Raw genomic sequence first — 23,809 nt, 5'->3', positions numbered from 1 at the left:
GTTGGCAACTGATTTTCATGGAGGAAGACCACCAGGAATGAGCTGCTCTCTTCATTAGGCCTGACACTCAAACTAAGTCTGTAGTGATCGTATTTTTTGAACTGTGAGATTACTGACCGGCACGCTCCCGTGAGACTTGCCTACAGTCTCATAGCGAGCTCATCTTTATTTGCAGGTGCTATAAAATGCTAAGGAAGCTCTCCACGTTCTCACCTTCTAGAGCAGAAATGTGGAACCTCAGTCCAGGAGGACGAATGAGCTACTCCAGGTCTCTCTCCCTAAGCAAAACCCCACACCAAATTTGCTTAGTGGTTTTTGCCTGACTGGAATGTGCCCTTGAGCTCCGGTACTGCTAATCTACTGTATAAAGGTAACAATCACAATTGTGGCTCTGACCACTTTCGCCTCTCGCCCTGTCCACCAACTTTGAGGGTGTCAGGAATTTTACTTCTTGAAATATGGCAGCCCTAGGCCAGTCACCATCTCTCAGCCTAAACAACCTTGCAGGGTTCTTGTGGGATGAAATGAGGGAGAATGACATACACCTTGAGTTCCTTAGAGGAAAAGGGGGGTATAAAATGCAATGAATAAAATTGTACCCCATCCTTTTTTCTAGAGCGCAAAAGCAGTCCAGTGATCCACATGAACTGGGATCACAACCTAGAACATACCAGCAAGAACAAGACCTTGGAGGCCATGTTTTCTCTCAAGGAAACTTACTGTCTATGCATCCAAAGAACCTCAGGCTTCCTTGAAAACTTCAAACGAATGTCACTTATCGAAACAGATCATTCTGCTTCTAGCTCCACCAAGGAGCTAGAAAATTTTCAACAGGGCGACATCTGGCTTCACCAGAGAGCTCTTGGCCCAGACATTTGAGTCCGCAAAGGCTTCGCTGAGCTAATTATCCCAAACCTACCACTTTGCTGGGAACACATCATGTCGCGAGCAAAATAAAATATGCCTTTTTTTAGAAAGTAAAAGCCGGGGCCTTTTTGTGTGTGCATACTTGCACGGTATGAAAGAAGCCATTTTTTTTTACTTAAAAAAAGGGGGGGTTGGAAGCTTAAGACAGTTTAACACCACAGATGGTTCTCTCTACAGGAGACTCCAACACAGATATTTTGTGTGTTAAGTAAGAATTCATGAAAATATAAGCCTTTATGTATTTCTGTGATCACTTCACAGCTGTGGATTTAAAGCGTTCTGTTTACGGGGAGATCTAAGGGTATTTTCTTTGTCCATCGAGTTTTGAAAACCTAAGATGCAGCGTAGTCCAATGCCCCCCCCCCCCGGTTTTTGAAGATTCAAGGTGGAAGGTGGAGAGAATTCGCTTTGATTTTCTGCATTGTTGGTCTTTGACACCTTGACTCAAAGATAGACTACAGAAGGTACTGCCAACCCCATTTTCCTTCTTTGCTTAGAGCTCCCTCCCCACTCCCCCCTTTTTAAAAAGACAGACAGAGAATGAAGGAAAAACAAAGGAGGACAAAGGTCTCCTTTGTGAGAAGAAAGAATTTAAACAAAGGCAGCTTTTGTCACTCCTGCATGATTGACAGCTGGAGCATGCCCAAATTCCTATTGACTGTACAATTTTTAAAGGTAGAGAATCCTTAGTGTCATCCCTTGTAACAGCCTTCCCTAACCTTGTATGTGCTCCAAAAAACCTAGAGGGCACCAGGATGGGGAAAGCTGCCTAATGTCAAGGCATCCCAGAAACAAAAGTAAGGTATGCACCATTCCAAATAAACTGATCCAGACAGGACTTTGTTGTTGTTCAGTCGTTCAGTCGTGTCCGACTCTTTGTGACCCCATGGACCAGAGCACGCCAGGCACGCCTATCTTTCACTGCCTCCCGTAGCTTGGCCAAACTCATGCCAGTCACTTCGAGAACACTGTCCAACCATCTCATCCTCTGTCGCCCCCTTCTCCTTGTGCCCTCCATCTTTCCCAACAACAGGGTCTTCTCCAGAGAGTCTTCTCTTCTCATGTGGTGGCCAAAGTAATGGAGCCTCAACTTCAGGACCTGCCCTTCCAGTGAGCACTCAGGGCTGATTTCTTTAAGGATGGATATGTTTGATCTTTTTGCAGTCCATGGGACTCTCAAGAGTCTCCTCCACTCCAGACAGGACAAAAGCCTATAAATATCCCATTCTGTGTCTGTATCTGTGCTGGACACAGTTTTCAGTCTTTTTATTGTTAAATAGCTAAAGGGCCTTTTAGATGAAGTGGTCCAGAAAATGATTTAATTGAATAAATAAATAAAAGATAAGGGGAAAGGACTGTGGTAACGGGCAACTTCCCGACCTGACCCAACCCTCTGCCAACGTTCAAGTGATTGTGTCGAAAGACCCTGTCTGCACCCAAGTTGTACATGTGCCCACTCTGAACTCATCATGTTCAGGTTCGAATCCCCACTCAGCCATGAACTTCACTAGGAGACCTTGGATCCAGTGTTAGAAACTCAAATATATAAGCCGGATCCCAATAATGGCTCTTTAAACCAGGGTTACCATCGCCCAAATGGAATGCCAAGTTGCCATTTTGGGGCCAGACGGATGGAAAGTTGTATTTTTCAACATGACTTTTTGGTTCCAGATATTCATTCCGATTGCGCAGATGAAATAGAACGGATAGAATTCTACAGGATGTGTTGCTAGTGTGTGAAAACAGGCAAGATCCAGGGATCCCCTAGGCATGCGCCTTTAGATGGCAGAGACATCAGGTGCCATCCTGGCGCCCGGGCATCTTCACTTGGTCGCAAGAGGCCGGCAGCCAAGTGCAAAACGTGCCTGGCACCTGGTGAATTTCGAACGCTGCTTGGATCAGTCAGTTACCACCTCAACCCAACCTACCTCACTGATGAGCAATGCCTCCTTAGAGGAATGGTGGGATTTATTTTCAAAAAACAAAATTTATCTACCCCTTGACCTTTTTAAAAAAATAAATAAAAAGGTCCTCTAATGCAGTGTTCCCCAACCTTGGGCCTCCAGCTGTTTTTTGGCCTACAACTCCCATCATCCCTGACCACACTGGCCTTGCTAGCTAGGGATGATGGGAGCTGTAGTCCAAGAACAGCTGGCCCAAGGTTGGGGAACACTGCTGTAATGGGCTTGCAGTACAAAACACTAAGAGCTATCAATAGAAATGGTTAAACACAGGTATTAAAAAGATCTAAAAGATGACGAATATCAGCAACAGCTAAAAATGAATAAAACACATGTCTTGATAAGCTTGCCTAAACAAACAAACAAAAAAAAGCCCTCAAGCACATGTCAAATAGTGCAATGAAGGGCCCTGCCTGATGTCCACTCTAAAAGATCCCTTTCTTACAGGTGTGTAATGAGTACTATGTGCCACTTCTGCATACCTAAGTGGTTGAGTGGGCATACCCATTGCAAAAAAATACATCGCAGTAAAATCGGGGGGGGGGGGGTGTCTTCACAACCATACATCAAAGCATACAAAAGTGTAAATACGAAAAACAGATTAGAATCACCCAACTTCTTAAGCATCTGGGTAGTCTTGTCTAAACAGGAATGTTTCCAGCAGGCGCTGTAAAATATTGCCTACTGGATGACAAGAGGCAGGGAGTTCCAAAGTGTACTTGCCGCCACACTTACTTATGAGAAATCCCATTGGACGCAATGGGGTCTAGTTCCGAGGCACGTAACAAGCACCGCTACTATAACTGCGCATGCACTAAATAAAATGCACGAGAAGTTGCTACACCTGGCGCGCCGCCACGTGTTTTTCGCGGCGCAACACGAACCTGCGTCCCTTAAAAAAAAAAAGTCCCGCCATCCAATCACTGCCGTTCCAACGACTCCGCCCTCCGACGCTCACGTAATACTTAAGCCCCGCCCCCATACTGCCCCCCCCTCTCTCACACACCGCCTACCTCATCCCGCACTGCGCCTGCGCGTTTCCCGCGCCTCCGTTCCACACCCCCATCTACCTTCCCTCGCGCCGGCCGAAGCGCCCTGCGCTTGCGCCCTGAGCATTCCCTCCTCCTCCGAAGTTTCGCGAAGGGGCCCCCTCCCGCGCCGAAGCTTCCGCCCGGCTTTTTCCGGAAAGGGAGCGCGCGAGAGCCCTTCTTCCTTCCCGTCAGCTAAGCGGCGGCATCTCCCCGGCTCCCTCTTCGCTCGCAACCGCCGGCTCCTTCCTCATCGCTTCTCGGCCATGGCTCTGCTGTGCTACAACCGGGGCTGCGGGCAGCGCTTCGACCCCGAGGCCAACGTGGGCGGTGAGAAATGATATGATATTATTCTGCTGTAATGGTATCTTAGCTTTCCCCCTCTCGACTCCGTCGCCCTCACAACCACCCCGTGAGGTAGGCCAGGCTGAGAGAGGTGGGTGGAGAGAGAGTGGCTGGCCCAAGAAGGCCATGCGAGGGAGTGTGGCGTAGTGGTTAGAGCAGTCTCTCTCTCCTACACACGTCCTCATCCCGTTGTACATGCTATGTGTTTGTGGGTGTTTGTGGGTGTGGGTGTTTATATTGTACTGTATTATATAATATATTCTCTAAGAAGCTGGTGAGGGGGCTACGCAGAGCTCCCCTCTCTTGATTTCATCCTCACAACAACCCCGTGAGGTGGGCTAGGCTGAGAAAGGGGCAGGGGGGAGTGACTGGCCTAAGGTCCTGCAGGGATGTGTGGTCTGGTGGTTAGAGCAATCTCGCATGCTCTCCCAACACACAACATGTGTCTTCACCCCGTTGTATACTGTATATATATATAGATGTGTGTGTGTATTCTGTTATATATTTATATAGAATCATAGAGTTGTAAGAGACCACAAGGGCCATCCAGTCCAACCCCCTGCCAAGCAGGAAACACCTTCAAAGCATTCCTGACAGATGGCTGTCAAGCCTCTGCTTAAAGACCTCCAAAGCTTTAGTTATTAAAGCTTTAGTTATTATTTAGCTATTAGCTTTTCTCTAAGGAGCTCAAGGTTGGAGGCTACACAGATCTCACCACCTCTCTTGCTTTCATACTCACAACAACCCTGTGAGGTGAGCCAGGCTAAGAGAGAGGGAGAGAGGAGTTGTGGCAGTGAGGTCATGCAAGGGAGTGTGGCATAGTGGTTAGAGCAGCCTCATGCACATATGCATGTCCTCACCCCCCTGTTTTATACTTTATAGATATGTGTTTTATTCATATCCTATCTTTTCTCTAAGGAGCTCAAGGTGGCCTACAAACATTCCTTCCCCTCTCAATTCCATCTTCACAGCAAGTGGTTAGAGGAGTCTTCCTCCCCCCCCCCAAAAAAAAAACCCTGATGCGTCCTCACTCTTTACATCCGGGCTGGACTCCCAGCTCCTGTCAGTCCTGGCCAGCATGAGCGGCAGTCCAGGAATGAGGGGGAAATGAGTGTCCTGTTAGTGTCCAGGCAGTTCAAGGGTCAGCTTCTCCCCTCGTCATCACCTCCCACAGTGGATTGGGCAATATAAATAAATTATTATTATTATCATTATTATTATGAAGCTCATTGGGTGACCATGGAGCATGCCTTAAATTGGAACAGACATTTGGGCCATTTAGCTCAGTATCATCTGCACTGACTACCAGCGGCTCTCCAGGGTTTCAAAGAAGAAGTTTTCCCAGCCCAACCTGGATATGCTGGAGGTTGAATGTAGAACTGTCCAAAGCGGGTGCTCTACCGCTGAGCTATGGGCCCGTCACGTAAATATGTGTGCGTGTACGCGCACACATAGATTAGAACCAGGGAGACTCAGCCCTGAAGTTCATCACTTCAGCTACTTCACAAGATTGTTGTGAGTATAAAAGAGTGTTGAGCTATTTATGCCAACTGTGGAGGAAGACTGAGATGTGAATGAAGTAATGCAGGGGTGGGGAACTTACGGCCCTCCAACTTCCCTGGTCATTGGCCATGTTGGCTGGAACTGATAAGGAGTTGGGAGCCCAGCATGGTCTGAATGGCAGCAGGTTGGGCAATGTATTCCAGTATTGTATCTGTCTTGTATTTTTTTTCCTTTTCCCCCCCCCCAAAAAAAATATTTTATTTATAGGCTGTTCAACAAAGATATACAACAAGCAATCCAACTTCAAATCATAATAAAAATGTTTCCAAAAAAGAAGAAACATTGTCACTTATTGTTGTCAGTTTGTTAAGTTACTGTTCCTTTCGTTTCTGGTTACAAAAAACAAAATTGCACTAATTTAAATGATGTTAGCCATACATATCCTTTCATCAATCCATATATACATAACACCCAAAAGGAGAAAGAACACAAAAACCAAAGAAAAAATAAAGAGAGAAACAAATCAAACACCCTCATCCCCCTCCCTCCCCCAAATACAACCTAAAAAAATAAAACAACAAGCATATTAGACCTGAAAAAAAAACCATGTCAACCACAAAACTCAACCCTCTCGACTTCCTGTCAGTCCCAAACGTAAAATTCTCTCTTACTCATGAGTGTGTACCAACATATCTCCTTATCTTTCTAAAACACTTTACTTCACTACCATCTCGACCAGTGCCCCCATTTCCCTTCAATCTCTTATTTTCTTTCACCAAGGCTATTGAAAAGCTGGCATAGCCATCCTTCCCTTAGTGTACTTTTCAACATATATTTTATATCTCATCCAATTATCTAAAATTTTTTGCTTTGATCCCCCTCTTAAACTGTTAGTTATCTGGGCCATCTCGGCGAACTCTTGCAGTTTGTTATGCCACTCTATTAATGTAGGTGGCTCTTGTTCTTTCCACCTCTTTGCGATTATAATTCGGGCAGCCGCTGTAGCATACAGGAAGACCTCCCTTAATTTGACTGGGATTTCCTTATCTAAAATGCTCAATAGGAGAGAATCAGGCTTCTTAGGGAATGTGATCCCTAACATTTTCTTAATTTCCTCATAAATCTGATTCCAGAATGTTTTTATCTTCTGGCAAGCCCACCACATATGGAACAGATCTCCGTTAGTCCCCCCACATCTCCAGCACACATTAGTTGTTCCTTTATAAATTTTTGACAATTTTGAGGGTGTGAGGTACCACCTGTGTTGGATTTTCATCATGTATTTTTGTATTTTTTTGTATTTTGTATTCTTGTATTTTTTTTCCTAATACTGTATAGTGATAGGGCTACTTGGAAAGTGTGTTTGTTTATGTAGACACACATTTGACACTAAATTGTATTAGAATAACATGTTCCTCCTCTCCCATATCATGTAGGTTGAACTGAGAGAGTTCAACCTATATGATACAGCAGATGCCCTGTGCTGCTTATCAGCAACATGCTCCAAATACTTCTGTGGGAACAGGATAGATTCTGAGGGCTTTAAGTCAACAATAGAGAAGATCCTGCATCAGTTGTTTTGTCCTCTCCTGGCATGGATAATGTTTTGTGCTTGTTTTGGGAACATCATGTTTTGTTGCCATGCACTGATGCTGGTCTTGAGTTACAAAGCAACATTAAGTTATCTTAGGAGATGAGCCTTAGTAGCACATGAGATACAAATGCCCATGCTTAATGCAGAGTCCTGGGGTGCAAGCGGGGGAGTGCAGTTCAAGTAGTGTTTTAAAAATAACAGATCTATGATTTCATCCAGCAAACTTCCAGCATATGACCCTGAGAGGTGGTATCATAATATAGCATTATACTAACATAACAAAACACATACAGTACTCCAAACATCCTGAATTGAGCAGGGAGGTGGGTGGGCCAGAGGGCTTACAACCCACCCAGCCTCTAAATTGATTCTATGATCTTACCATGACAAGCTTAAACTTTAAATTTCGTCTAGGAGGTGGGAACAGTGAAGTAAGAGAGGGGGAAGGATAATAAACTAGTAGGGAGGAATGGACACAAAACAGGGTGACTGCAAGTAAATGCAGTTACACACATGGGCTCCTTTAGTTGGGGAATGAGGACTGAGAAGTTGAAACTAATGACTTCATGTAAGGAGTGGCTTTAAAGCAGGGTGGAGCTGTGTAAATCAGGTGTAGGGAACCTTTGGCCCTCTAGATGTTGCTGCACTACAACTCCCATTATCCCTGGCCATTGGCCATCCTTGCTGGGGCCAATGGGAGTTATTGTTCAGCAACAACTGGTGGATGAAAGGTTACCTACGCCTGACATAAGTGATCTGGCATTACTGAAAAGAGCAGAAGAAGGAACAGCTGAGTGTGGATATGAATGTGGTCCCACTGTGAAGTAATCCAAACATTTCATCTTTGCAATTCTCAGCACCTTTGAGACTCCTGTTAGTCATTAGGATAATTACATGTGTGGCACCTGCAATTCACTTATTTTTTTCCATCTAGACTGGTACACCTATAGTAATTCAAATGTTCTAATGTAGATACTGATCGGTAACAATTTTTTTCACTTCAAAGAGCTCAGTGTTAGAACTAAGAATGTCAGTAACATGTTCAATATTGTAAAAAAATGCTGCTTAATTTATTTTATATTATATTTAATGCTTTGAGGTTTGATTGCACTGGGCATAAGTTTATCATAACAGGATAAGACATCTTGAACTTGGAAGCAGCTGGGTCTGTGCTACATATGATAGAACTGTAAGCAAGTTAATGATGCTTATTTGGAACAAGTATATAATAGAACTGGCATTTCAACTTCTTCTGAATTTATATATTCTACTAAGCATGGGAATTTTGTTGTCAGAATGGCTTCACAATTTATTTCAGTTCTAGAAAGCAAATAATTCCAATTTTCCACTTGTTTTCTGGCATTTACCAACTCATCTGGTCCTGCTGCTAAGACAGCAGATCTGTACACACTAAGCCAGTATTACATTGTGGTCTGGCTGGTGAGAAAGGCATCATATTAATATACTGTCATTAGTAAAAGGTTCTGTTAGTACTTTTGTTTGACTGGCAAGCTTAGGAAGAAAGATACGTTGAAGTTAGACTACGGAAGATTTTTAATTGTATCAGCAGACTGCTTCTGAAAGGTCTGGATGTGTCAGGTGTTTTGCTGGAATTGAAACTTACTGTTTAAGGTGCCTTACTTTTGAAGCTGAGCTGATGATATAACTCAAGTGAAGTTGAGATGCTGTCTTGTGTTTCCTGTTGAAGAATAAGTGCTTGCAGTGCATCACCTGAACTACTATTGCCTGGATAGTGAACACAAGTTCTTATTTATAATTACTTACATCCCACTTTTCAGGATGCAAATCCTTCCAGGGTGCGAGGGGGTGGGGTAGTGAAGAAAGAGAGAGAGTCCATTTCCACTATCCCCCCACTCCACAAAGTATGCTTTGCCTAGAAATTTCAGGCAAGTATTTTGGTGTTGGATTGTGGAACTTTATATATAAATTGTGGGCTTCAAAACTGCCCTTGAGTGATCTATATTTATTTGGTTACTTGTTCTGGAAAAGTATCATGTAGCTCCTTGAAACTTGTTTGCATGCTTAAGAAGTGGTACATGAGTCCATTGCAAACACTTAAGCTGGAATCCAAAGACCTACTTTAGGCATGTCAAATGATTTGGGCACACCTGGTAGGATCTCATCTTTTAAATGCTCTTCTGCTTTGAAATCCACATCAGTTACAAGTAGAGTGCTTAAAGAAATACAAGTCCAAAACACTACTTGATTTTCTTTTCTGAATCCTAGCCTTGACCTCTTTCTTGAATGGTATTCATGTTTCGATTGTATGTGATAAAGGCAGTGCCAGTGGAGCTGGGTCATAGAATCATATAATTATAGAGTTGGAAGGGATCCTGGGGGGTCTCATCTAGTCCAACCCCCTTCAATGCAGGGCTCTCAACTGAAGCATTCATGGCAGATGGTAATTTAACCTCTCCTTAAAACCATCTAGTGATGGAGTGTCCACCACCTCCTGGAGGAGTCCTTCCACTATCTAACAGCTCTTACCTTCAGAAAGTTCTTCCTGATGTTTAGTTGGAATCTCCGTTCTTATAACTTGAAGCCATTTGTTTGGGTTCTACCTTCCAGAGTAGAAGTTGCTTCATCTTCCATGTGACAGCCCTTTAGATATTTGAAGAGGGCTATCCTATCTCCTTCTTAATAGGGTAATCATACCTAATTCCCTCAACCATTCCTCATAAAGCTTGGTTTCCAGACCCTTGATCATCTTGGTTGCCCTCTTCTACACACATTCCAGATTGTCAGTATCCTTCTTAAATTGTGGAGTCCAGAACTGGACACAGTATTCCAGGTGTGGTCTGACCAAGGCAGAATGGAGTGGAACCATTACTTCCCTTGACGCTATACTTCTGTTGTTGTAGCCTAGACTAGCATTAGCATTTTCCCCTGTAGCTTCACATTGTTGATTCATGTTCATATTGTGGTCTGCTATATGTGCTGCTGGTTCTTTCGGCCTAAATGTAAAACCTTGTATTTGCCCCTAGAAATTCATTTTGTTAGTTTGGGCCCAGTTCTCCAATCTGTTACGGTCATATTGAAACCAGTTCAGTATTCAGCGGTATTGGCTACCTGTCCACCCATCCCCTACCCCCTGTTTGGTGTCATCTGCAGAATTAAGCATATCATTAATTAATTCATCCAATTAATTTATAAAGATGCTGGACAACAACAGGCCCAGGACAGAATCCTGTGGCACTCCACTTGTCCCTTTTTTCGAGGATGGTGAGGAACCATTAGTGAGCACTTTTTGGATTTGGTCATTCAACCAACTACAAATCCACCTAATAGTTTAGGCTGGGTATTTCTACTTATTAAAATGTATATTTAATTTTACGCCTCAATTCATTTCTGGATTTTATAGATAACATGCCATCCAGGAAAGCACACAAACATCCAAAGGGAGTATTTTGTAACAACTGCTTGTGTTTTCTGAATTCTGTGCTCTGTTTCCAACTGAAAAGTGTTCAGTGTGCTGCTACATGATATTGAGCCTTGATGAATATGAAAATATTGACAGCAATCACAAGACTGATTAACTTACTTTGCTAAATATAACCTGTAGTTTTAGGGATGGTATCACTGCTGTACTCTGCTAATCCTTTTTTCTCTCTCCTTCTTTTAGAGTCCTGTACCTATCACCCAGGAGTACCAGTCTTTCATGATGCTCTTAAAGTAGGTGTACAAACATAATTGTTTAAAAGCCTTCCAAAACTTTAGCTAAATCATGCTCATGGCAATATTTCAATTCCCTTTGTGACCTTTGATGTATCAATCTGCTTGAGTTTGGAGGAATGCCCACTTTTTTCCTGAAATAAAAGATTTACCCTGTTTAGTTATTATAGAAACATTCTGTTCCAGGCAGCAGTGATCACTTGAATGCATTGTGTTAAACATGTTCCAGTTCTCTATTGCAGTGTTTTTCAACCACTGTTCCGCGGCACACTAGTGTGCCGCGAGATGTTGCCTGGTGTGCCGTGGGACAAATTGAAAAATTCAAGAGAATTACTTTATATATAGTCAATATAGGCACAGAGTTAATTTTTTTAACATTTTCTAATGGTGGTGTGCCTCGTGATTTTTTTCATGAAACAAGTGTGCCTTTGCCCAAAAAAGGTTGAAAAACACTGCTCTATTGAACCTTGTGCTACAGTACATCACTCCCAAAGTATGTTGGTGAAACTTGTTACTGCGTATTCCTGGATACCAGTGTTGGAATGTTCATTGAGTTTTTATTGCTTTTTTACCAAGCGATGATTATCACTTTATCTAAAAATAACATTAGTCTTTTCGTGTAGCTTTGTTATTTCACATTGGGGAAACATTCACTTTTTTCCCCTAGGTTTTTTTTGATATTAAGATGGTAAATTCATGTTTCACATGGCTTGTATCTTACAGGGCTGGTCATGCTGTAAAAGAAGGACTACAGACTTTTCTGACTTCTTAAGCATTGCGGTATGTATTAATAATTTGTAATGGTTGTATTTTACTACAAATGAAAAATGGAAAGTTGCTCATTTGAGTGGGTGGGAACCCCTTAAAACAGGAATGGGCAACGTGGGGCTTTCCGGTTGTTGCTAGACTCTGGCTCACATTTTAGCTTAGACTGTAGTCAACAACATTAGGGCCACAGGTTGCCTAGAGACACTTAGAAAAATCAGGTTCCAAAAACCTACATTTGCTTGTAGCTTCACCTGTAGGTGTTGTACAACTGTTAGCCCCTGACATGAAGTGTTCAAATCAGCAGCCTTCAAGTGAAGAAAGTGTGTGTCTTCTCCACAGGTGTTTCAATTATTTCTTGACATTTTGATTATAAAAGTGGGACCTGCATTAAAAGTTGTAGTGTGTGCATGCCATTTTCCAGGTTACTCCATTTCATTTCTCTCCCTAACATTCTGTTCCAAGGTCACCGTGCATGCTTAGTCCTCACTAGGCTCTTTGGTTTTTTCCTAAATATTTGGTCTGTTTCCCTGAACCTGCTGCTTCCCTCTTACAGATGAATGCCACTGTTTGGGCTAGATAATGATTGACAGTGGAATAGCTGAATCTGCTATTACTTTGTATGATTCTAATAAGTATGGAAGACCTTTAAAGCCATGCCTATGTGCAGGGCTGTGCTGAGCTTGCCTGAGGCACGGGGCAGGAGTCTTGTTCTTGGCATGACAGCGTAAGTCCAGCAGGTCCCCAGCTTGGGGCGAGTGTACCTGTCTGCACGGCCTTCACAGGCCTACATGTAATAACTTAAAAGACCGTAGGTTGTTGCATTTGAGAAACTGATGGGCGGAAGTTGATCTGAATGTCTGTACTTAGCCCTAGTATTTACAGACATCTGAATGTCTGTACTTAGCCCTAGTATTTACAGGAGGAGGGCAGGTGTGGAGGATTCCCTGGTCCTGAATGGGGTAACTGTGCCCCTGAAGGACCAGGTGCGCAGCCTGGGAGTCATTTTGGACTCACAGCTGTCCATGGAAGCGCAGGTTAATTCTGTATCCAGGGCAGCTGTCTACCAGCTCCACCTGGTACGCAGGCTGAGACCCTACCTGCCCGCGGACTGTCTCACCAAAGTGGTGCATGCTCTGGTTATCTCCCGCTTGGACTACTGCAATGCGCTCTATGTGGGGCTGCCTTTGAAGGTGACCCGGAAACTGCAATTAATCCAAAATGCGGCAGCTAGACTGGTGACTGGGAGTGGCCGCCGAGACCACATAACACCGGTCCTGAGAGATCTGCATTGGCTCCCAGTACGTTTCCGAGCACAATTCAAAGTGTTGGTGCTGACCTTTAAAGCCCTAAACGGCCTCGGTCCTGTATACCTGAAGGAGCGTCTCCACCCCCATCATTCAGCCCGGACACTGAGATCCAGCGCCGAGGGCCTTCTGTCTGTTCCCTCACTGCGAGAAGCAAAACTACAGGGAACCAGGCAGAGGGCCTTCTCGGTAGTGGCGCCCGCCCTGTGGAACGCCCTCCCATCACAGGTCAGGGAAATAAACAACTACCTGACATTCAGAAAAAACCTGAAGGCAGCCCTTTTTAGGGAAGTTTTTAATGTTTGATATTGTTGTATTTGGTTTCTGTTGGAAGCCGCCGCCCAGAGTGGCTGGGGAAATCCAGCCAGATGGGCGGGGTACAAATAATAAATATTATTATTATTATTATTACTTCTAAATATTAAGTGCTGAAGTGACAGAACTAGCTTAAGAAATTGCATTGTTAGAGCATTGTTAGAGCTTAATATACAGTCAACATTATACATGACTTTATGTGCTGCAAGCTGCCCAGAGTGGCTGAGGAAACACAGCCAGATGGGCGGGGTATAAATAATAGCATTATTGCTATTTATATATAGCAATTATATATATAATTACTATATATATAATTATATAGCATTATTATCTGAAGAAGTGTGCATGCACACAAAAGCTCATGCCAAGAACAAACTTAGTTGGGCTCTAAGGTGCTACTGGAAGGATTTTTTAATTTTTTATTTTGTTTTGATTGTTGTTGTTATTCTTTGTACAACAGGGCTGTACAAAGGGCTTCCATAATAGTGAGAAGCCCCCTGAACCTGTCAAACCTGAAGTTAAAACTACCTCTGAGCGAAAGGAGTTAGCTGACCTGAAGCCTAAATTTCAAGAACACATAATTCAAGCACCAAAGCCTGTGGAAGCAATACAGAGGCCAAGGTATTGTCCTGAGAGCAGGCATTTGTGCCAAATTATCAATAATCAATGTATTGTACTATAAAATAAATAAGACAGTATTGTAGATGAAAAAAATTGTTTTTTTCCCCCTTACGTGCGCTGATTATAGTCATTGTTTGGATGGGGGGCTTTTATCCATTTCTGCAGTCAAACAATCAACCAGTAGCTGAACTGGGTTCCACACAGTCACAAAAATGAAGTCACAAGCCACAGTCACAGGTCAGTCCCATAAAATGAAGTCACAGTCAAAAAACCGAAAAAGCCACACAAACCAAAACGCAAAAAATAGGAAAAACAAAACCTCCAAATATCACCTCTGTTGCGTGGGTGCTTGCGACTCAACAGCTGGCAGACTCAACAGGAAGCCTCTGATTAGCAGCGAGGGACTCAATTAACAAACGAAACACACTCAACAGGAACCAGACGATGAAAAGCGACCCCTAAAACAACAGCCAGGCCCAACTTGCATCAAAATTGACTCAACCCAGAGCACTCATTTCCGGGTTGCAATTGGACTTAGTCCAAAAGGACTTATAATAGACTGGACTTTAGTCAAGGTACCACTGTGTTTCTACACCGCTTATGTGCGCATGCTGGTGCCACCTTGGGTCAGGCTGCAGCCTATTTATCTGTCCTAATGCACCTGTAAAATACCAGTGCTCTAGAAGACTTCATAAGTATTTTGAAACGAATTGTTTTTGTCACATTAAAAAGTAGCACAACTTATTCCCTCTGCTTTCTTTAGCCCAGATGAGCCGATGAGTTGCTTGCAGCTGAAAGTATCTGCTTCCTTGAAGCAAGCATTAGAGAAGCTAAAGCTGTCGTCGGGAAACGAAATAAAAAAAGGTATATAGCTTGATAGGGTTCCTAAATGAGTGTGTTGTAGCTCAGTGCTAAATGGGTTCAGTGAATCTATTGCTATTATTATTGAACCCCTCCTTGGAGTTCAGAGCACTGAACATGGAAGTATCCTATCTGATTGTGTAGCAGACAGTATCTGAAAGATAAACAACTTGCGTAGAAAATGTCATTTGTATATTCCTATATGCTTGAGTTCTGCTCATTTCTTCAGAAGAAAAGCGAATTCTTAAGACTTACAAAGCAAACTATTCCTGTTTTACAGAGGACGATAGTGATGAGATAAAGATTGGGACGCCTTGTAAAAATGCAGGCTGTAAAAAGGTAAATTTCTCAATGTTATGTAAATGTGCCACACTTCAAACCCCCTTAGTTCCCCATCCTTTTATAAGTTGCTGAGAACTTTTCTTTGCTGCCAAGCTTATGCAGGGAATTAGGTGGCCTTGGATTTTAGATTTATTGTATGTATGTATGTATGTGTGTGTGTGTGTGTGTGTGTGTGTATGTATGTTGTTAACTCCTTTGATTTATTTTATGTATAGCGGTATAAAAATATCTTTATAAATAAAACCAATCAGTAAGTTGTCACTTCAGTACAGATCACATCACCCAATATTGCATGATGTCTCTTGGCATGCACCAGTAATTATTGTAGCATATAGTTCTTGAGTACAGGTGAGGGATATTTGTATGGGCATATGTTTTTGCACTGCCAAGAATGTGAGCTGTTACTCATTTCTTTTACAGTTATAAAGTATTGTGTAAGCTTCTGCGTTACACATCAATCAGAATTTTGTGATGTGTTTGGTCAGCACTGGCACATGTAAACATTTACGGATTTTAGAGACTGTTCAGAAAATCATTTATTATTAATTTAGTTTAATCATGTAACACCAGTCAGTTGCTAGGCAACTTTCAACAAAATTAACAGCATGCAAAAAAATCAGTTTAAAAACAATCATAACACAGTACAGCCTCTTAGGAAAGGAAAGGAAACACCAAGCATGTTAATATTAGAGACTTTCCTAGGTCCAATTAAAAAGTTACAAAATAGTCAGCAAGTGTTGTAAGACTATATGCTTCAGGCTTAGATGTTAAAACAAAAATAGCACAAAAATAGAGGGAGTTGAGGGCATGGCAGTAGAGTCCCATTGTGGGCTATGATGCCATAGTGTAGTTTCAGAAATGTAAAAAGCGTAATTTTATAATTAAAGGAGAAACCTCTTTCATAAGGTTGCATGGATGGGATGGGTCATGTTATGGGTCATGTGGAAGGTGGGAGGCATTGTCACAAGTTTCTACTAGACCCACAAACAAATGCTTTGGCACTGTTTGGACCAGTCAGCCGGGGGAAACTGAGCTTCTGCTTGATGCAACTGCAGTCCTAACTTTACCTACCTGGGAGTAAGCTCCACTGAATTCTATAGACTTTTTGAGTAGATGTGGTTGGGATTGCACTGTAAGCGGCTACCTCAGCTGTTGGGTGGAAGCTGTAGAGCAATAATCTAATGCAATGACTAGTAAAATGTTATTTGTCTGTTAATATTTCCCTTAGACATTTGAAGGACCACACAGCATGGAAGAAACATGTACATACCACGCAGGTGTCCCTATATTCCATGAAGGGTTAGTATTACGTGCCTTCCTTGAATTCTTTGTTAACCATCCGCTAGCTAGACATAATGGAACTTGAGATTAGTTTTGTTGCAGTTGTTTATGTGACGTCTTTAAATCTTAATACACAGGATGAAATACTGGAGTTGCTGCAAGAGGAAAACATCAGACTTCAATACTTTCTTGTCTCAAGAGGGTTGTGCGACAGGAATACATGCATGGATTAAGAAGGATGCTGTAAGTAGCAAGGGCTGTGTTATTAATAGCTTACTATTCTTAACCTGTGTTGCTAAACAATACACCTGCTTGGATAGACTGCCTTGTGTGTGAAATTTGAATATTTCTTTTTCCATCGTTGGTCAGTCAACTTGTACCTTACAACAAGGACTTGAATGCAGTGAGATCTTACCTGACAATATTTTGACTTGTGCAGAATAAAACAGAGGACACAAAGTTTAGTGGAGCAACTAACCAGATAGAACCATAACATAGAAGTTGTGCCTCAAACACATTAAACACCTCTGCAAAAAGGTGTTTCTATGGGCTTCTCCTTTTGTTTTCTTCTACCTAGGCTATATACTGTACAACGATGACAAATGCTGAAACGTTGACTCCCTTTCCATCCTGTTAAAGTGAACTTCTGGCTTCAGCCATAGGACATTTTTGGGGTGGGGGTGGGGGAGGCAATAAAAATGACATTGAAGGGATTGTAAAGAATCAGGTTATGGACAGAGTCTTAAGCTATGCCTCCATAGAACCCAATGTACTTTGGAAAAAGATAGGTAGCAATGCAAGTATTTGCAAATGGGTTGAAACCATGATTTGTGTCTTTAACTCTGATCACCTACAGGAGAAAAAAGTGGTTCCATGCAGGCACGATTGGCATCAGACTGGAGGTGAAGTGACAATTTCTATTTATGCCAAGAATTCCATTCCTGAACTTAGTCACGTAGAAGCAAATAGCACGGTGGTGAGTTACCCTAATTGGCCTGTATTGTTGCCATTTTAACTCCCAAATTCAAATTGATTATTTAGTGTGGCAGCACCTGCATTTTGAAACTTCACTGTACTCTTCTCGGCACCTGCTAAAAACATTCTTGTTTAGACGAGCCTACTCAGTTGCCTAGAAAGTTTAGGTAATTTTAATCTGTTTTAGCATTTTACCACTTGTATGTTTTAAAGCAGGGTTGTAAATATTTCTTGATTTTACTGTTTTATCTTTTGTACTGTTCCCTCTTTTTCACAATCAAGCGATGTATAAATTTTATGGAATGAATGAATAGAAGGAAGGAAGGAACTCACTCCCACCTGGGCAAAAACCCATCTGCTTTCTAGCACTGCAAGCTGAAATAAATACTGCATGTTTAGCTACTACTGCTACTGCATAAACCTTTCCTTCTCTTCCAGTTAAATATTCATATCGTCTTTGAAGGTGATAAGGAATTTAATCAGAATCTGAATCTATGGGGTGTAAGTACATACATATTTGCATTCAAGTAAACTTCAGGCAGGTTCAAAATCAGAGTCAGGCACTTGTAGCAGGATTAAGTGACAAAATTAAGTATTACAACGGGTCGGCAGAGTTTTTGTGGCTTGGGCCGGTTCATGGTCCCGCAGATGCCACGGTGGGCCGGAGTGTGCGCACGCATGCGCAAATGCTATTTCCGGCATGGAGGAGGCGTGCGCAGCTTCCCATTGGCTGCAGCAGCTTAAACAAGTCACCTTTTCCTCGATAGCATCATAATCTCTGCGCAAAACAGTCAGGGTTGTGTGTTGAGCACAGGAGGCAACTTGTTTCTTGGAACGTGTTAATGGGGCAGCACTTATTTGTTTCCCTGTACAGTGGTGCCCTGCTAGACGAATGCCTCGCTAGACGAAAAACTCGCTAGACGAAGGCATTCGTCTAGCAGAAAGCTGCCCCGCAAGACGAATTTGTCTATGGGGCTGCCTCACAAGACGGGGAAAAAAAAAATCGTCTAGCGAAAACCACGGTTTGCATTGCCGCTTCGCTAGACGAAAAACCCGCTAGATGAAAATACTCACAGAACGAATTATTTTCATCTAGCGGGGCACCACTGTATTCATGAGACCTTATACTTTAGCTCATTTTTCTAGTCCTATGTTACACATGACAATGTTTAAATTTTCTCTTACCAATAGTTACATTATTTGGGGTTTTTTTCCTGCTTGTTTGTTTTTTAAAACAGTTAATTTATAGCAGCGAGTTGAATAAACTCAATTCTGTAGTGTTAATCAGGCATGCAGTTAAGTGGTAAACTGAAATGTACATATCTTCTTCTAGGTGATTGATGTGAAAAGGAGTTACGTAAACATGACGGCTACAAAGATTGAGCTCACGATGAGGAAAGCTGAGCCCATGTTATGGGCAGGCTTGGAACTCCCAGTATCCAAAGTAAAACCAAAAGAGCAGCAAAAAATTGCGGCGCAAGCTTGAAATCTGAGAAGAGGCCAGTTTTTGCCCCTGGTGAAGTGGTGACTTTGCTGTTTTAATATAACTTAATTTTATGCATAATCACAAAAAAATTGCATTCCAGATTGGTTGTAGTTCTAGGCTTTTCAGTAGCACAATGTTTGTTTTGTTTGTTGTACTGGATCTTCCCCAGACGGTTAAGGCTGGCGCTCATGGAAGTGTTGTGGGTGTGAGCAGCAGCAGTTGGAACCAGTAGCCACAGGCACCTGCAGAAGATGCCCTTTGCCACCTTCTCAGCACTGCCTCTCTGGTTCTCTCCCCCTGGCAAGTCCCTGTTTTTAACACCAGAAAAGGGCTGCGGAAGTTGTTTGTTTATTCTTCCCTATTGTAGGGCAGTGTTATACAACCTTTTATTTGCTTAAGGCTGTGTTCTATGGTGAGTACTCTGTCAGGGGTGCTTACTGGCAGTGCGTAGGGCCGGGCTCAATGTTCACGACCTAATACAGCTGTCAGTTTTGGCAGCTGCTGCAACAATCAACCCTGAGCCCTTTGAACATAAAGGATTAGTTGGCAAGCTGGAGATTGGACCACGACTTTTAGTTTTAGAATTCCAAAGCTGTACATGCATCCTGGTTCAGCATCACCATATGTTCATATTGTGGTCCACACTGTATTAAGATTTCCTCAGTGCTTGAAATGTTACACCGCCAAGTCACCACTTCAGCAGCCTGTGCTCTTTAATTGTTTTGCCTTGAAAAGAATTGATTCTGTGTAATAATGCAAACTACTCGCTTTAAATTATAGCATGAGGATTAAAAAGATATATACAACAGTGGGGTCAAGTTAAATGAGTTTTTCCATATTGCAGCCGTGAATGTCATTTGTAAAGGGAAACTGGAAAAAGTAGGTGTCTGGAACACCTTAAAAAAACAAAACCCTTAAGTTTCTTTTTAAAAAAAACAAAAATCAACTTCCTTGCCTAGTGGTTTTCCCCCCCTGCATGGATGTGTGTTTTATTTTTTGTTGATGAAGAACATTTGTTAAAGGTCTCATCCCTTCAGACCTTTTTATAAATTTATGGAATAAACAGTTAACCTGGAGCTGGTTTCCTTCAGTTTCTGATTTCTACAGTGTGAGCAGAATGAGTGTTTGAACAAGTTTTGGTTATGTATTAGGAGTTCAATTAAACAAATTCAGTAAATATTTATTTTGGTCTAACACCCTGCCTTCTGTTCTGCCTACCCCAGTCAGAAAACATTCCTTGCACAACTCAGTTATTTCCAGTGTAGAAGGTACACTGATATTTTTTATTTCATTTTAAGAGCGGTTACACATAGTGCTTCTTTAAATGGGTTACTCTAGTCACAACCACACTGAACACTTAATAGAATTTTAAAGTCATTTCACTCTTCATTTTTGTTCTACATCCAGGTGATTCTTCTACTTAGCTTTGAAGGGAAACCCTCTTTCCAACAGCATCAGAGTTATGATTGTTTAGGATTCATTCTACGGTAGCCCAGCTGCTGTCTTGTGTGTTTCATGCAATCCATATATCACTGTTGTAGAATAGAGGTGGAAACTACAAACAGGGAAGGAGTTGTGGAATTAGATGAACTAGTGAGAGTAGTCGAATGAATGCAAGGTGAAATGGATTCAGCTGAGCTTCTGAGTGAAATACTGTTCCAGGCAAGGTTAAATGGTGGCTGGTGTTGAAAACATAATTCTTCCACTGTAGCTATCAAAACCACTGGCAGCTGCACACTTTGCTGGAAATGTGCTCAGTCTTGGCCCATGCTTAGAAATGGCATGTGAGTGAATGCTTAAAACTGCCAGAAGTAGCACTGTCTGATTAAAATGTATTATTGTTGTCAGTCTGTGTTGAAAGTGTAGATGAGCAGCAGAGAAGATCTCTTGCTAAGTCCATTTTTTAAATGGTGTTTATCCCACCCCTTCTTCAAAGGACCTTGGGGGGGGGGGTCTAACTTTCCAACTCCTCCAGTCAAACTTGATAGGTCTTTCTGATCATGAGCAATGAGCATGACAAAGGAAGTAGCCTCATGGTGCTGCTGTTTGAATATTATGTCTGCGTTGAGAAGAATCGGCTTTCTGGGCATGCAATCCAAATAGATTGTTTCTGTTCTCATTCCTGCTGCTCCCAGCTATCCTACAACGCAGTTTTCAGTGTTCCTGCAGCAGCCTGAACTGCGAAAGTTGCAATAGAGATCTGCCTCTTGACTTCCTCCCAAGCTTTGCGTTGATCTGTCCTGCTGTCAATATCGAACATGGCATCATAGATTCCGGGGAAGGACACACCTGCATACTTGTTGTGGCTGCTTGGAGCAAAGATGATGTGTCTGTGGGGCAAGGGAACACTTTTTTAAAAAAAAAGCAAGCAAACTCGTGCAGGAAGTTAGCCAAGTTTTAGTCGGTGTAGACCTATTAAAATTAATGGACCTAATTTGTTTCATTAATTTCAGTGGGTCTTCTCGAGTAAAACAGCTGACTACAACACACACACACACACACACACACACACACACACACACAGTCTTAATTTCTGTTGCTGGACCCTTATAGGGTTCCCAGGGCCATTTTCCAAAGCAATAAAACATCGGAAGCTACAGTTCAGGGAGAGCATTACACTAAAGCAGCACAAGTGTAAGCATTTTAGAAGCCTGAAATAATTAAAACACATCTTTCCTGACACAAATGATAATGGCATAGCTGCAATATGAACCTTCTTGGGGGTGAGCTGCGCAAACAAGGACACTACAATTGAGAATACTTCCTCTCCTCTTACAGCACTGCCTCCCCTCCCTGGAAAGGACCACTGCTGATGACCTTAATGTATAGCCCAGTAAATGCAGCAAACCTTTCAGGCATTTGGGCCCAAAGGCATATAGGGTTTTATGAGTTGAGTTAAGCAGCACCTGGCTTAGAAATTGTGCAAGACATTACTGGCAAGATAGTTTGGCAAGGACCCGCCCCAATACTAGGTGTTTAGTAGCCTGGGTTGTTATAGTGCAATATGTGGTCAGTGAAAGTGTCCATTGCTCACATGAGGGGTCAACATCACTCGGAATATGCAAAAGCATTTAATTTTTGGTTTGGAAATCTGCAGGTGCAGGAATGCATATTCCCAACTCCCTAATTTCCACCCTGGGATCCTTTGATAAAGAGTGGTATATAAATCTTCTTCTTCTTCTTCTCTCTGGAATGGATGCTCCCTTTTTTTCCTTGTTGGCATTAACTATGGTCCCACATCCATCTGCTCAACTGTTATAGAAAACATTGCTTTTAGAAGCTACCCAACTTGTCCTCCTATTGGTGTAACTGTGGGCATTGACTGTGTGGGGAAATGGTACCTTCATTCAAGGTTTCCCAGACCACTGGTGGTCCGTGAGCTTCATTCAGGTGGCCTGCAGCATGACTGTATTAAATGCACATGCTGGTTTTTTATAGCACTTTTATTGGTTCTTTTCTGCTTTTTATTGTACTGCAGTCTTGAGTTCCATGGAATTCAGGTTGTAATACAATGAAATACAGCATCGTTGAAATAAAAGAAGCAACAAAAAACAAAATTTAAAAATCATGAAGTGTCTTTCCCGGAACATTACATTTGCTACAAAAGGCAGAAAAAATTATTAAGTCTGTCCTCCCCCCCCCCCCACTCACTCCAAGGCCATTAGCAAATTTCAAGTGGTCTGTTGGGTGTTGGAGGCGGGGAACCACAGCTCTAATCCATTTGTCTGAGAGTGGGAAAACAGGTCTACTGGCCTATGCCCTGCAAACAACCCCTCTCTGTGTTATGATGGCTTACCTGTAAAACCGCCGACCTGGCAACCCAAGGGGATCAATGAACGCTCTCTCCAGAAGCATCAGCTGATCATTCGCCATCCGCACAGCAATGGGGCTGTAAAGTGAGAGAGACATGACACAGGAAAGCCCTGTTGGATCACACGGATGACCAACATTTCCTCTAGTAGTCAAGCATGCCTCTGGGAAAGCCCACAAGCACAGCACAAGGACAATAACCCAGCGACTGGTCTTCATAAGCACACAGCCTGGAGGTAGAAGACAAACATGCCTATTACTGTCTCCAGGTTATATGTTACCTCCAATGCTAGCCCTATCCTCGATGAGTTTGTCCAGTTCTTTCTTAGATCTGTAAGTTTGCATGACATCAGACATGGCGCTTTAGCCTAATGTTCTGCTTTCCATAGCTTCTCTCCTAAAGTGGGTGATGTTACATTCCAACCAGCTTGGGAGTTAATGTATTTTTAGCAATCATGTTGCTTAGAAGATCCAGGCTGTTTTGCCTTTCCTTGCTTTTTCATTCACCCACTCAGCTGCTCGCCTGCCTTCCATCTGCTGTCAACAGAGACAGTGACATACAGAAGCGGCCTCTGTGACTTCGTTTCCATATATATTTAAATTAATTGAGCCGCACTACTGTTGAAGCGATGATGCTTCAACATCAACTTCGTTGGACTGGTCATGTTGTGCAGATGCCTGGTTATCGTCTTCCAAAGCAACTGCTCTATTCCAAACTTAAATGGAAAGCGTAATGCTGGTGGTCAACAAAAGAGGTTTGAAGACTCTCTCAAGGCAAAAAAAAAAAAAATGTAGTATAAACATTTACCAAAGATGTCATGGGCTTTGAAGACACTCGAACTCAGGACGCAAGGGAGAAACATGCTAAGAGGAAGGCACGCTTGGCAAATTGTCACCATGATCAACTGCCCGGAAACCAATGTCCCCACTGTGGAAGGACGTTTGTTTCCAGAATTGGCCTCCACAGTCACTTACGGACTCATTGTTAAAACCGT

The 23,809-nt window shown here is 42.6% G+C and overlaps 2 protein-coding genes across 3 annotated transcripts in view; one reads left to right on the top strand and one right to left on the bottom strand.

Moving 5' to 3' along the window:
- The first annotated feature begins 4,089 nt into the window (after positions 1-4,089).
- Positions 4,090-19,902, top strand: CHORDC1 (cysteine and histidine rich domain containing 1). The gene is made up of 11 exons (XM_033146107.1): positions 4,090-4,246; positions 11,002-11,051; positions 11,775-11,831; positions 13,899-14,059; positions 14,823-14,923; positions 15,201-15,259; positions 16,491-16,561; positions 16,681-16,786; positions 17,400-17,519; positions 17,957-18,019; positions 18,852-19,902. The coding sequence occupies exons 1-11, from the start codon at positions 4,183-4,185 to the stop codon at positions 19,002-19,004; spliced, it is 1,005 nt and encodes a 334-aa protein (XP_033001998.1). The 5' UTR covers positions 4,090-4,182; the 3' UTR covers positions 19,005-19,902.
- A 72-nt stretch (positions 19,903-19,974) lies between these two features.
- The window catches only part of LOC117045235 (N-acetylated-alpha-linked acidic dipeptidase 2-like), a 30,397-nt gene continuing 26,562 nt past the window's right edge, over positions 19,975-23,809 (bottom strand). For both annotated transcript variants that reach the window (XM_033146105.1, XM_033146106.1), the window contains 2 exons: positions 22,801-22,893; positions 19,975-21,334 (listed from right to left, as the gene is read on the bottom strand). In XM_033146105.1, the coding sequence (XP_033001996.1) occupies positions 21,145-21,334; positions 22,801-22,893 (283 nt within the window). In that variant the 3' untranslated portion in view covers positions 19,975-21,144. The remainder of the gene's footprint in view (positions 21,335-22,800; positions 22,894-23,809) is intronic.

The sequence above is a fragment of the Lacerta agilis genome, chromosome 4 (genome assembly GCF_009819535.1).
Source record: "Lacerta agilis isolate rLacAgi1 chromosome 4, rLacAgi1.pri, whole genome shotgun sequence".
Lineage (NCBI taxonomy): Eukaryota > Metazoa > Chordata > Lepidosauria > Squamata > Lacertidae > Lacerta > Lacerta agilis.
The sequence above is the reverse complement of the archived record's forward strand: the minus strand, read 5'-3'. Positions and strand labels throughout refer to the sequence as shown.

Coding starts and splice junctions, on each gene's coding strand:
- CHORDC1 (XM_033146107.1), top strand. CDS start 4,183: ATGGCTCTGCTGTGCTACAACCGGGGCTGCGGGCAGCGCTTCGACCCC. Junction 11,052..11,774: donor TCTTTCATGATGCTCTTAAA/GTAGGTGTACAA, acceptor TGTATCTTACAG/GGCTGGTCATGCTGTAAAAG. Junction 16,787..17,399: donor CATGGATTAAGAAGGATGCT/GTAAGTAGCAAG, acceptor GATCACCTACAG/GAGAAAAAAGTGGTTCCATG.